General features: G+C 45.5%; 1 protein-coding gene across 1 annotated transcript; it reads right to left on the bottom strand.

Moving 5' to 3' along the window:
- Window positions 1–8,272: 8,272 nt before the first annotated feature.
- Window positions 8,273–9,076, bottom strand: LOC131254327 (uncharacterized). The gene has a single exon (XM_058255316.1). The coding sequence runs from the start codon at window positions 9,074–9,076 to the stop codon at window positions 8,273–8,275; it is 804 nt and encodes a 267-aa protein (XP_058111299.1).
- Window positions 9,077–14,239: the final 5,163 nt, after the last annotated feature.

Below are 14,239 nucleotides of genomic sequence, written 5' to 3'. Positions count from 1 at the left end.
TATGTGTTTTGTCACTAATTTGACAAAGGGGAGATTGTAGGTGCTATAGTTTATATCCCTCTTTCTTGTCAAATTTGAATTGCCAAAATCACAATTATACTGTTATATATAACTTGCATAAGTGAAGCTTTCTCAAGGATCAACATTCATTAACTAGCTAAGCTCACAACAAGCAAAGCTCTCAAGTACAAGACTCAAGATCTTGAATGAAAGAACTGCTCACAAGACTCAAGCTGAAACTCAAGCTGAACTCAAGACTCAAGTTGAAACTCAAGCTGATCTCAAGACTCAAGTTGAAACTCAAGCTGAACTCAAGACTCAAGCTGAAACTCAAGCCACTTTCAAGATTGAGTTACATGAAGAGTTCAACTACATCAAGACTTCAAGACTGATACTTCAAGGTCACTTGTTCCTAATGCTTCAATATCCATACTTCATGATTGAGGTTTGTTTGACCATAGGTTGACCTTAGAAGTAGGTCATTTCGGATACATAAGCCGAATGTTATTTTACATGTGATTGGTCCGGTTCTTCTACTAGTCCTAGGGCTTCTTCGACTAGTCCTAGACTTGCTTCGACCCGTCTAAGAACCTCGACCAATCGTGAGTTTGTTACAAATTACGGATAAAATGCTAGCCTTCGACTAGTCCTCGGAATGCTCGACCATTGTAGAACAAAGTGTCGACGATCTTCGACCCGTACAATCTACGACTCAAGTCCAAATAACCTGCGAGAACCTACGACTGGGCCGAAGGAAACCTACGACTGGTCGTAGGAGAGCTTCGACCACCATAGAACGGTCAAAGCAAATCCCGCCGGATTTTTCAAATATTCAGTTAGAGCTTCGACTAGTCGAAGAGCACTCTGGAAATCGAAGACCCGATCTTCTCACCTATAAATAGAGCACGAATCTCAAGAAATCATCGATTTAATTAAAGTATTCAAGCCAATCTTCGTCGAACTTCGAGAGATAATTCCGTGCTCCATCTAAGCTAAGTGTGCTTATTTAATATTCTCTTTCCTTAGCTTTATTTTAATTGATTTTGTTTCTTATATTCCAATCGATTTGATAAAGAGGAATTATTATTCCCTTTCTTTGGAATCAAAATCAATTAAGGCAAGCCCTATTTGGTTTAATTTAAAATCTATTAGAATTAGAACCATTGTAATCAAGTCTTGGACATTGAACTTGGACATTCAATCATCTACTTTGATTTGGTTCTACCGCGCTACAACGAAGGAGATTTTCGTATTTTACATATTGTAAATTCCTTTCTATTATTTTGGTTTCTTTCAAGATTTGCGAAAAATCTTGTTATTTTGGTTATCCGAGGAAAGCCAGAAAACTCATAGTGGGGTTTTTAATTGTGTAAGCCCACGACAAAGACACAATTGTAAGGGTTTTGGATGAACCTGGGAAAACTTATTTTTAGTGAACGCTAATATCCCCTGTGTGAGGATATTAGGAGTGGAGTAGCTTTTGTGTGGCTATTGTATAACAGTTGGTGAACACACGGGCGAACCACTATAATCCCTTGAGTTGTGGTTGATTGTTTTATTTTTCTAATTTTTATTCTTTTTGTGGGATGTATGTATGGTTGTGAATGTTGTAATTATTTCAAGCTTTGTGAGAATGTTGTAATAGCTTAGAATTTACTTTCTGCTATTCCTTTATAAGCTTGATTTTCAATTTCATTTGAAAGTTGTTCCAGCAAGGTTGCCCTGCCATTTTTATGGTGTATGGCTGTCCCTAGAACAATACATTTTTAATTACAAGTTATTTCATTTCAGTTTATATTTAATTCTGTATTCCTCTTCGATTTGAGACTTGATACAAAGACCTTTCTAGAAATAAGGTTGTCCTACCATAAACTCTGTTTTTGGTGTAAGGTTGTCCTTAGAATAACGTTTGTATCAACCTCTCAAGATCTGATTTTTGAGGTTGTTTTACTTTCCTGCATTGTTATTTAATTTGGCTATCATTTTCTTTAAGTTTTTATTTGGCATTGTCCTATTCACCCCCCCCTCTAGGACATATAGCTTGGCCTTTTCAAGTGGTAGGGTTGGTCATGAATCTTCCATCCTCTAACAAGGTTTGGAAGAACAAATGGTTTTGGGCTTCGAGCGAGTGGGAGGTGCCGGTAGCGAAGCTTGGGAACTTGAGGACTCGCGTCCCTACCGATTTAACACTTCAGGTCAGACCCCAAACATTCTTCTTTTAGCATCCCTTTCTCATCTGTTGTGATCTGACTGAAGCTTTCCTTTCATTTCTGTAGACTTCCCGAGAGGTTCGCCTCTTATCTCCTTGGACCAAAAGAATCGGATCGCTAAGGTCAAGGCGCGCTCGGGAGACCTACGCTCCTGGTCGGATCTGATTACTGCTGATAATCTTTATCGATCTAGGCTCCCCACTTCATTTAGTAAGTTTCTCCTTCATCTCTTTGAAGGAACTAAATCTCTTAGCTTGAATATTAATTCATTACTCTATATGCAGGCATGGTCGAGGCTTATGGGTCCTGGAAGAGGGAGGCCGCCCCGACAGTCGAGGAGATGTTGAGAGCTGAAGCCCCAACAAAGACGACCATTCGGAGGAGATAGGCAACTCCTCGCAGTAAAGGCCCCTCGGCCGCAATTTCTGTTGCTACAGCTCCGACTCCAGCATCCGTTGCGGTTGAGGCTGCAGTCGACAATGCTCCAGCTCCAACTCTTCCTCCCGCCGTCACCCCTCATGTCCCTGAAGCACCTCCTGTAGCCTCCGAGCCCTGCATAGTCATCCCATCTTCATCCGAACGGGAGGAGGCCATTAGGATGGCAGATGTCATGCTCTCCCCTCTCGAAGTCGGGAATGATCTCAGGGCTGAGGCCCAGGCCTCAACAGGCAGTAGGACTGGGGCCAGGGAAGTGACAGGGTTGGCTGAGGTGGGAACCAGCAGAGAGAGGTTTCAGCCGGGTTATCACATGTCATGCTTAGTTCGCTGGGCTACTAAACATTCCCCGGAGGAGGAGATAACGACCCTTCTCAACAAGTCGGATGAGTCCTTCATCAACGACATGGCCTCCATCTTCTACCGGGTATTTCTACCAACCTTTCTTGCCTTTGGTTTCTTTTGTTGCGTCTGTATGTTCACTCTCTTACTTTTAGTTCAGTTCGTCCCGAGGCTCCTTTTGACCCGAGAGAGGTTGAGGGATCTTGTAAAAAAAAGATGCAGAGATAGGAACCCTCAGGAGCGAAATTGGGATCCTCCGAGACGAGGCTACATTCTTCCGGATGGAGCAGGCAGAGCTACGCCAGCAGCTTGACGATGGAAAAGCTCGCGAGCTACAACTGAAGGGGGTCACCAGCGATCTTAAAGCCCGATGCGCTGCCGTTACAGCCGAACTGTCCCGAGCCAGGGCCCATGTCAACTCGCTCGCGAAGGAGAACGCCCGATTGGGGGACGTGCTAGAGCAGACCAAAGCCGAGGTGTTTGAAGAGCAACACCGAGTAGTCACCCAGGCGAAGGAAACTTAGCGGACCGAAGATGAGGCCTCCCTGGCCGTGGCGGTGGTAGCTGCCGTGGATGCGTTCAAGTCTTCGGAGGAGAGGATTGCCCAAGCCACCAAGTTCTACAACTACGGTTTTGACGCTTGCATAGATGCGGTCCGGGAGCTTTATTCAGACCTCAACCTCGAGCCTCTGCTATTCGAGGATGCAGGGGAGAACCCAACTAGAGAAGTTGGCCCGGACCAAGCCCTTGCCTCTCAAGCTCCTCCCCCTCCGACTGCATAGCCTCTAACACTCCTTTTTTATAACTCTTCTAAACTTATCTTTTGACGAATGATCAGATTGATGATATATTTTTTGACCCTCTGAAGAGGGCATGGTATTTGATTCTGTGGATGATGATCTTTAGATGTTAAGTTGTTGATTGTCATACTGACTCCTTGGATGCCGCTTCGTAGAACCCTATGATGTTGCAATTGTTAAGACCAGGCCCCTAGGGGATCGGTTCCTCCCATGATTGGCGAGCAACTTTTAATAAACCAGTTGGTCGGACGATGAAGTGACTTCTCTATCGAGGAGTCGAGTCGTCTATGGGTTTTTCTCTCAAACATGAGGGGGTACTTTGTAGAACTTTCATGGGATAACGTACTAACCCCTTCTTTAAGGGATCGGTTCGTTAAGTCGGCCCCTGCTTATGAAAGACAACTTTTTATTAGTAGATAATCCGCTCATGTAGATACGAAGAAATGTGAATTTTATTGGGGGCCTTAAAGGCTAGTCACTCAGAGGCGTACATTTATTGGGGGACCCTCGACGACCATTACATCAAGGGTAGTAGACTTTTAGGTGCTCGGCGTTTCAGGGGTGGGGGAGCTTACGGCCCTCAAGATCTTCCAAGTGGTAGGAGTCAGGCTTGGTCGATCGGACCACACGGTATGACCCTTCCCAATTGGGTCCGAGTGCCCCAGCCCTCGGTTCTGCAGTGTTTTGGAAGACTCGGCGAAGGACTAAGTCCCCTGGACGGAACCGCCTAGTCTTGACTTTAGAATTGTAGAATCGCGCTACCTGTTGATGTCGAGTAGCAACCCGAAGTCTGGAGATGTCTCTGGCTTCTTCAAGTAGGTCCAGGTAGCTGCAATCTGCTCGGTGTTTTGATTCTCCTAATAACTTCTGACCCGAGCTGTAGGAGGGTCAATTTCAACTGACACCATTGCCTTCGAACCATAGGAAAGCGAAAATGGGGTTTCCCCAGTGGATGACTAAGCCGTAGTTATGTTAGCCCAGAGGACGAACGGGAGCTCTTCGACCCAATTGCTTTTCACTTTCTCTAATTTTGTTTCGAGATGATGCTTAATGACTTTGTTAACTACCTCCACCTGTCCATTGGATTGTGGGTGCCAAGGCGAAGAATAGATTTTGAAATGCCCAGCCCTTGACACATACCTCGGAACTTATCATTATCGAACTGTCTGCCATTATCAGATATAATAGTGCGCGGATTCCAGATCGGCAGATGATGTTCTTCCAGACAAAATCAACCACCTTTTGCTTTGTGATTTTTGTGACAGGCTTAGCCTCGGTCCATTTGGTGAAGTAATCAACTGCAACAATAGCGAGCTTGACTTGCTCTTTCCTTGTGGGAAAGGTCCGATAACATCAATCCCCCATTGAGCGAACGACCACGGTCCACTCATGGGAGTCATTTCTTCCGCAAGTCACCTCGGTACGGTCGCGTACCGTTAACACTCGTTGCACCTTTGAACGTAGTTCTTTGAGTCCTCCCTAATGGTCGGCCAAAAATATCCTTGGCGGAGTATTTTCAGAGCTAGGGCCTGACCATCAGAGTGATTTCCGTAGATGCCTTCGTGAATCTCCTGAATCACGTAGTCTGCTTCATTAGGCGGGAGACACCTGAGGTAGGGCTGTGAATGCCCTTTTTTATACAAGATCCCATCCAGGACTACGTACCGTGCCGCTCTAACTCTCAGGCGCCTAGTCTCCAACTTGTCCGAGGGGACCTCATCAGATGTGAGGTAGTTATAAATTGGGTCTATCCAGCTCGGAGCATCTTCTAATGAGTTGACTATTTTCTTCTTTATTTAGTCAATGCTTGGATGTTTTATGAACTCCACGAGAATGACTCAAGGGATCTTTCCTTCTGTGGCTGAGGCTAACTTCGCTAAGGCGTCGGCCCAGGAATTCTCCGCCTTAGGAATCTGACTAATAGTGCAGCTCCAGAACCTTTTTATCAGTTTTCTTGCTTCAGCCAGGTAAGCCATCATCCTAGTCTCATTGGCCTCATATTCGGTGAAGATATGATTCCTACCATCTGAGAATCACATCGTACCTTGAGAGATTAGACACCCAGATTGGCCGCCAGCCTGAGTCCAGCCAGCAGAGCCTCATACTCTGCCTCATTATTAGAGGCCTTGAAATCGAGTCTGATCGCATACTGGATGGGTGTAGAATTAGGTGCGACCAGGACAATTCTTGCTCCGGTACGCTTGACATTGGACGACCCATCCACATACAGAATCCATCCTGGCTCTGATATTGTCTCTTGATTACTTGAAGGAACAGGTGAAGGAGCCGTCTCCACTTCAGCATTAATCCCCCCTTCGTTCGAGGCAGTGAACTCCGCAATGAAGTCGGTCACATCTTCACCCTTAATTGCGGTCCTTAGTCGGAAATGGATATCGAACTCCCCGAGTTCGATTGCCCACTTAGTTAACCGACCCGACACTTTGGGCCTCGGGAGGACTTACTTGAGGGGAGAGTCAGTCAAGACAACAATGGAATGGGTGTGGAAGTACGGACGTAATCTCCGAGCCGAGATAACAAGACAGAGTGCCAACTTTTCCAGAGCCAGATACCTTATCTCGGTAGGTACCATAGCTTTACTCACATAATACACAGGGAATTGCTTGCCCCCTACCTCCCTAATCAGGGCGGAGCTGATGACTGAATCTGAAACTACCAAGTACAGGAAGAGGACTCGCCTTCTTTAGGCTTAGACAATAGGGGCGGGAGCTCAAATACTGTTTCAATTGTTGAAAGGCTTGCTCGCATTCCAATATCCACTCAGCCTTCTTATGATCCTTTAACTGCTAAAAGAAGGTGAGGCATTTGTTAGTGGCTCTAAATATGAATCGTCCGAGCGCTGCTACTCGTTCGGTGAGGCATTGTATTTCCTTGATAGTCCGAGGCGAGCTCATGTCGAGGAGTGCCTTGATCTTGTCGGGGTTCGCTTCAATGCCTTTTTGACTGACTTGAAACCCGAGGAATCTACCGGAGCCAACTCCGAATGCGCACTTCGCGGGATTCAGCTTCATCTGGTATTCTCAAAGGATGTCGAAGGTTTCTACGAGATCTGATAAGCGATCGGATGCCTTAATGCTCTTAACGAGCATATCGTCGACGTAAACCTCCATAGTGTGCCCGATCTACTTAGCGAACATTTGATTCACCAGCCTCTAATATGTGACCCCAGCGTTTTTTAGGCCGAATGATATGACCCAGTAATAGTAGAGTCCCTTATCGGTGATGGAGGTAGTCTTCTACCTATCTGGGGGATGCATTGCGATCTGGTTGTACCTGGAATAGGCATCCAGGAAGGAGAGTAGTTTGTGCCCCACTGTACTGTCTACCAGCTGATTGATCCGAGGCAATGGAAAACTATCCTTACGACAGGCCTTGTTTAGGTCTGAGTAATCCACGCAGACCCGTCATTTCCCATTGGCTTTCTTGACAAGGACCACATTTGCGATCCAATCTGGGTAGTGTACTTCTTAATGAAGCCAACGTCGAGTAGTGTAGAGACTTCGTCGACTATGGCTTCATACTGCTCGGCATTGAACGATCTTCTCTTTTGTTTCACGGGTTTGTGATCAGCCTGTGAACCATGACATCATGAGAGATCCCAGGCATGTCCTTGTGCGACCATGCGAAGACGTCTCTGTGTTGTTGTAGGGAAGCCAACATTTGGAACCGTTGCTCGAAATTCAATGATGTTCCGAGCTGAACGGTTTTGCTCGAATCGGCCTCATCGAGCGATATTTTCTCCAAGTCTTCCACAGATGAGCTCTCTGCAGGTTCTCAGGGATCTAAGACGTTGATAGTGAGGGCTTGCTTTACTGCCCCTTTCTTCACTGCTATTGCACACCATCTCCGAGTTTCGCGCTGATCACCTCGGAGGTAACCTATCCCACCCTTGGCAGGGAATTTCATCATCAGATGGTAAGTGGAGATGACTGCCCTCATTGCATTGAGAGACGGTCTTCCCAGAATGATGTTATGCACTGATGGTACATTGACGACGAGGAAGTCTACCATGAGGGTGACTTGATGTTGTCCTTCTCTTACAGTTACAGGGAAGGATATGACTCCCTCAGAGATCGCCCTTTCTCCGGCAAAGCAGTGTAGGGGGGTCTTCACAGGTCAGAGACGGGACCTTGGAATCCTCATTCTTTCAAAAGCCTTGGAGTAGATCACATCTGCTGAAATTTCGGTGTCGAGCAGGATGTGGTACACCTTGCAGTTGTCTATGGTCATAGTGACCACTAAGGCGTCGTCGTGCGGATGCTGGATCCCACGCGCATTATCTTCCGAGAAGGTCATACTGCTCGGGTTGACTCGGAGTTCCTTGCTCGGTCACTCGGTCATATGGATGTAGAGTTTTGGATCAGACTACCGAGAATGGGCTTTTCAAGCCCTGTTTGAATCTCCTCCACCGGATGAACTACCAAAGATGGTATGGATTTCAGTCTGCTCTTCTGCAGTGTTATTCGGCTATTCTCGTTCTTCTCTCCGAAAGACCCTCTCTTCTTTGGTATACCGGCCTAGATAACCCTTACGGATAAGAGTCTCGATCTCATCTTTAAGATCCACGCTATCAGCTATATTGTGGTCGTGGTCTCGATGGAAGCGACAATACTTGCGCTTGTCTCGGTGATCCGGGTCGACCTTCATATAAACAGGCCAATTCAGGAGTTTTTGCCATCTGATGTCCAGCAAAATTTTCTTGGTAGATGTGTTGAGGGGAGTGTAGGAACGGAATTTACCCTCTGGTTTCCTGCTCGGACGACGATCACGAGAAGCGCGGTCGTCGGGTCTTTTACTGGACGGCTGGGGTTCTTCGTTCATCGACCTCTTCCCCTTGCCAGTTGGGTCTGCTACTTGAACATTTTTGCGAGCATTGGAGAATTCCTCAGCATTAGTATATTTTTGAGCTCTGGTGACGAGCTCGGCTAACGTATTCAGCGGATTCTTTCCAATGGAGAATGTGAACTTCCCTTCTTTCAAACCACTGAACACGACAGAGAGCGTCATCTTGTCGTCGTAGTCTTCCACCTGTAATGCCTCTTTATTGAAACGGGCAATGTAATCCTTCAATGACTCCTTAGGCCCTTGCTTGATGGTGAACAGGTGAGTATTCGGTTTCCGACTCTTCTTACCGCTTATGAATTGGGTAAGGAATAATCGGCTGAGCTCTACAAAAGAACCAATGGAGTTGGGTTTGAGCTGATGGTACCAAATCCGAGTGGATCCTATGAGTGTGATCGAAAATCCCTTGCACATCATTGCATCCGTCATTGTTTGGATTTACATCCACGAGCGATAAGCCTCCACATGCTCGGACGGGTCGCCAGACCCAGAGTACTGGATGACGGGAGGTATCCGGAACCTCTGTGGTATCACCTCGCTCATGATCGCAGAGGTGAAGGGAGGTTCGATCTCTTCCATCATCGCTTAGACGGCGATCGGGACTGATGACGGCTGCTGATTCTTTTCTAGCATCAGAATCTTGTTGTTAAGCTCCACAAACCGTGTCTCCCATGAATCTTTGTTTTCCGCTACTATCTCTTGCGTGGCTTCCTCTTCAGGGGTTCTCCTTCCCCTCCTCCTTTCTATCGCATGACGGAGATCCGTCGGTGGCAGCGCTGAGGTGACCGAAACGTTCGTTAGAACTCGGGTCATTGCATTCTGAGTTGGCACGCGGTCTTGGGTCGGGGGAGGCTTCGAGATTGAGGCTGGCGCCCGAGCGGATTGATGCTAAGACCCCTCAGGTCTCATATTCCACGATGCAGACTGGACTTCGACCACCGGTCCGACTTTCCTGGACAAGATGTGGCTGCGAGTGCTGCTCCTATTGCTGTTTCATTTGGTTGATTTCATCACACAGGGCTTGTATCTCACTTTGCATAGCTCGATACTTGCCTACCCGATTACGGGAGCGCTGAGATGACCCCGGGGTAGACTCAGCATGGAGTAACGAAGAAGACCAAGTCTCTTCAATCGACTCAGGCTCCACAGCTGCAAATTTCTTCTTTCCTCTCACCATTGTACTTGAGAATAGGGAACTGACTTTTCATATCAGATTCCCACAGACGGCACCAAAAATGTTGCTGACAAAATCAGAATGACTCTCTGCTCAGACCACTGAACTCCGAGCCGCTTCAACGTCTTGAACCTGCACAACCACGGTGATCAAAGGAGACCCTGGTTTAGACAGGGGACCCTCCGATGCCTAAGTCAAGTCAAGGGAATCGGGGTCTAAATTCATTTGTAGAGGGAGAGTATGGAATATTGCGTACCTGTCTTCTCATTATGAGATACTATTTATACCATTCACCTGGGATGGGTGTGTTCGTATAACTCAACGCGTTTTGGGGCACTCACCGCCTCCCGCAGGAGACTCGGATGCTCAACCGTCGTGTGGTCATGCAGACGTGGGTGGTTGAATAATCGTCTCTGGTCGTGCAGTAGTGGGGCAGCTTGAGATCCCACAAGTAGATCCCGGTCTGAGCGGTCTGAGCTTCACACCGACTACTTCGGCCCCCTGGTCCTAGCTCGCCTATCCGAAGCCTCGGAGTAAAGGTGTAACTAAGGCTGAGCTGGGAGTCTTTCCCTCCCGTCGTTCTCGTAATCTTACTCATTCGTGCGTCTCCAGTCGGCTCTAAATAGTGTCGGACCTCGGAGTCGAGAAGGCGCTCGGATCTTCCCATAACAACTGTTATGATAAAGTATCTTCTTCTAAACCCCCTAATATCATGTTTGTGATAAATTCAACCTGTCCATCCATTTTTCGAAATCATTTTAGGATATGGGACCAAGAATGAGGAGGTTCCAAAAATTAAATGGGCCACATGAGAGGAAAAAGTGGGAATTTAGTGTCCACCATTGAAATTTAAGGTGTTGGGTTGATAATTGAAGCACATACACAGATCAATTGGATCTTACCCTTTATAGGCCCCATAGTGATGTTTATTTGTCATCCAACATGTTCATGAGATTATACAACATGGATGAAGGTAAAACACAAATATAAGCTTGATCCAAATCTTCTGTGGCTACCAAGAATTTTTCAACGGTATATGTTCAAATCAATTGTTTCCAGTGGTGTGGTCAATTTGAACATTTAATATGCCTGATTGTTTGTGTCAATCCCTAAAATTATCTCGTAAAATGAATGGACGGAGAGGATAAAATACATAAATCATGGTGGACCCCACAGATTTTACTCAGTACGCTAAGCATAGGAGTCTGGATCCTCTGTTTGCCGAAAGCACGATTCTCCGGAAACGGATTGGCTACTCCCCTGCCACCAACCCCATGGTTGGTGTTCGGTGATCTATGGGACCCACCATGATGTAGGTATTTCATCTATTCCGGTCATCCAGTTTTACAGATCATTTTAGGCTTCATCCCAAAAATGAGAGGGATATAAACCTCAGTTGGACCACACCATAGGAAAACAATAGTGATTGGATATCCACCATTTAAATGCTCCTAAGGCCCACTGTACTGTTTATTTGACATTCACTTCATCCACGTCTAATAGGTTGGATAGTAAAAAACATCACGGTGGCCATTAGAAAGGTTTCAACGGTGGGTGTCATTGTCACCCGGCCTTCCTTTGGTGTGGTCCACTAGAGTCGTCGACTGCTTCATTTTTAAAAACATCCCTTAAAATGATCATAGAAAATCTATGAATGGCATAGATAAAACACTTACATCATGGTGGGCCCCACAGAGCCCCGCCTGGACGCAAGGGTAGGACGCAATCCACGTCCGCCGAAAGCACGACTCTCCGGAAAAGGATTGGCTACTCCCCCTCCCACCAGCCCCCTGGCTGGTGTTCGGTATTCTGTGGGCCCCAACATGATGTATGTATTTCATCCATTCCGTTCATCCATTTTTAAGGATCATTTTAGACTTAGCCCAAAAATGAGAGGGATATAAACCTCAGGTGGACCACACCATAGGAAAACAATAGTGATTAGATATGCACCATTTAAATGCTCCTAAGGCCCACTGTACTGTTTATTTGACATCCAATATGTTGATTAGGTCATACAGACCCAGATGAAGGGAAAAAACAAATATCAGCTTGATCCAAAACTTTTATGGACCTTAAAAAGTTTTTAATGGTCGACGTTCATTCAACATTGTTTCCTGTAATATGGTCCACTTGAGATTGGCATATATCTCATTTTTGGTACAATACCATAAAATGGTCTAAAAAAATAGATGGACGGCATGGATGAAACACATACATCATGGTGGGGCCCACAGAGAACCGACCACCAGCCAATGGCCGGTGGCAGGGGAGTAGCCAATCCGTTTCCCAACTCTCCGGGCGTAGATTAGATACTGATAGGTTGAGCAGTGAGACTTGCTACTGAAGTGATGTCACCAATTTCCATGGGCCCCACCATGATGTATGTTTTCTATCTGCGCCTTTCATCCATTTGGAGAGATCATTTTAGGGTAATATCCAAAGAATGAGTTAAATCCAAATCTTCAGTGGACCCAGCACAGAAAACAGTGGGGACAATCGTAGGCTGAGCCCAGGCCCATTTGTACTTAGATCCTGGCCCAATCACAAATTTAACGTGTGATCATCAAATGGACCTCACAGACGGAACGTTGTGAAGAATATGTCACACGTGTAATCTATTGAAGCTGCGCACCAGCTGACTCCTGCATCAGTATATGATCTGATGAAGGAAGTTGTTGTATGTGTACAAAATAAATGGATGGATAAGAGATACAGAGCAACTATCTAATATAAAAGTGGCCCATCTCATGATCTTATATAACTGATCTTTGAGAAAAGGCAACTATGGAGCGGGATCATATATAAAAGTGGCCCATCTCATGATCTTACATAACTGACCCATCTCACAAAGCAAAGAACCTGACCTCCATGAGAAGGAAGAAAATTACGGTATCATGGACGGGTTGGATTTATCACAAACATCATAGTAGGCCCCACACAGAAAGGCTTTTGCATGATCTTCATGTGAAAGGCTTTTGTGCAAAATTCTCTTGCAATTTCAAATTTCTCTCCGTGAGTGTAGGAGAGAGTCTTTTTTTTAAGACTCTTCCTCTCTCAATGAAGTTACATCCCACCCGTTCTCCTCATCCTATGGCTTACACGAAGGCTCGCATATAAACTGAGTTAGGATATATATATATATATATATATATATATATATATATATATATAGTGTGTGTGTGTGTGTGTGTGTGTGTGTGTGTGTGTGTGTGTGTGTGTGTGTGAAATGGTTCGATGCGGTCGACCTCATGGGAACTTCTCATGAGGACGAGCTGTGTGGGCCTCCGTGATGCGTGTCAAACATCAACATGGTGCATTTGATGGGTCCCCTTTAAATTATGGGATATTCCAAAACTTAGCCGTAGACAGAACTCAGGGGCTGTATCATCTAAAATCATGTGAAGACATGCCTAAAATATATAAAAGCACTTGGTGGGGCCCACCTGAAATTTGGATGCATCTGAAACTTGGTCTGACCCCTCATCCAAGTGGGACACACATAATGGATGGGCTGGATTTGTGAACCACATCTCGGTGGGCCCAACAAATGATTATGAATGTTTTAATGGGAGGGTAACCCCTCTCAACTTTTGTATGTGGTGTGGCCCACACAAGTCATGGATTGACTTGATTTTTAAGCCCGAGGCCCACCATGGAATGGTGCATCTGACTGATGGGGTAGATGTTCGTACACGCATCATGGTGGGGCCCACACAGCTCGACCTCATGGGAAGTTCCCATGAGCTCGACTGCATAGAACCTTTTCCCGTGTGTGTGTGTGTGTGTGTGTGTGTGTTGAATATCTGAATGTCTACCCGAACGGGCTTAAAAATAAAGTCTAGATGTTTGACACGCATCATGGTCGGCCCACATAGCTCGACCTCATGGGAAGTTCCCATGAGCTCTATTAGTTGAGCCACATCTAGCAAAGCAATTTTTAAAAAACAAAAATTACAAAAAAATACCTAATTAAAATGGAATTTAGATTCCAACCGTTGGCTACCTACGGTCATACTCCATGCCAACAAATGGGTCGGTGGCTCCCATGAGCCCCGCCATTATGTTTATGTAAAATCAACCCCAACCAACATATATAACTCAAGTGAACCATATGATTGGAAACAATGTATTATGAGCAATGCACATCATCTGAATTGTTTCCATTAATGTGGCACAAGTAAATAACTTATGGGTATGAATTTTGTCTTGTTTTTAATTTAATGGTTGGAGTGGATACTATATAAGTATTATAGCGGACACTAAAAAAATCAAGGGTAGATGTCTCTCCCAATTAGTACTTTTAATGTGGCCCACTAAATCATATTTAAGCTTGATTTCAGGTCCCTAGGCCTAATATAGAATTCAAGATTTAATGGAAATCTTATGTACACATTACGTTGGCCTATCAAAGTCAA

Source organism: Magnolia sinica, chromosome 8 (assembly GCF_029962835.1).
Source record: "Magnolia sinica isolate HGM2019 chromosome 8, MsV1, whole genome shotgun sequence".
Lineage (NCBI taxonomy): Eukaryota > Viridiplantae > Streptophyta > Magnoliopsida > Magnoliales > Magnoliaceae > Magnolia > Magnolia sinica.
This window is presented reverse-complemented; position numbering and strand designations above follow the sequence as displayed.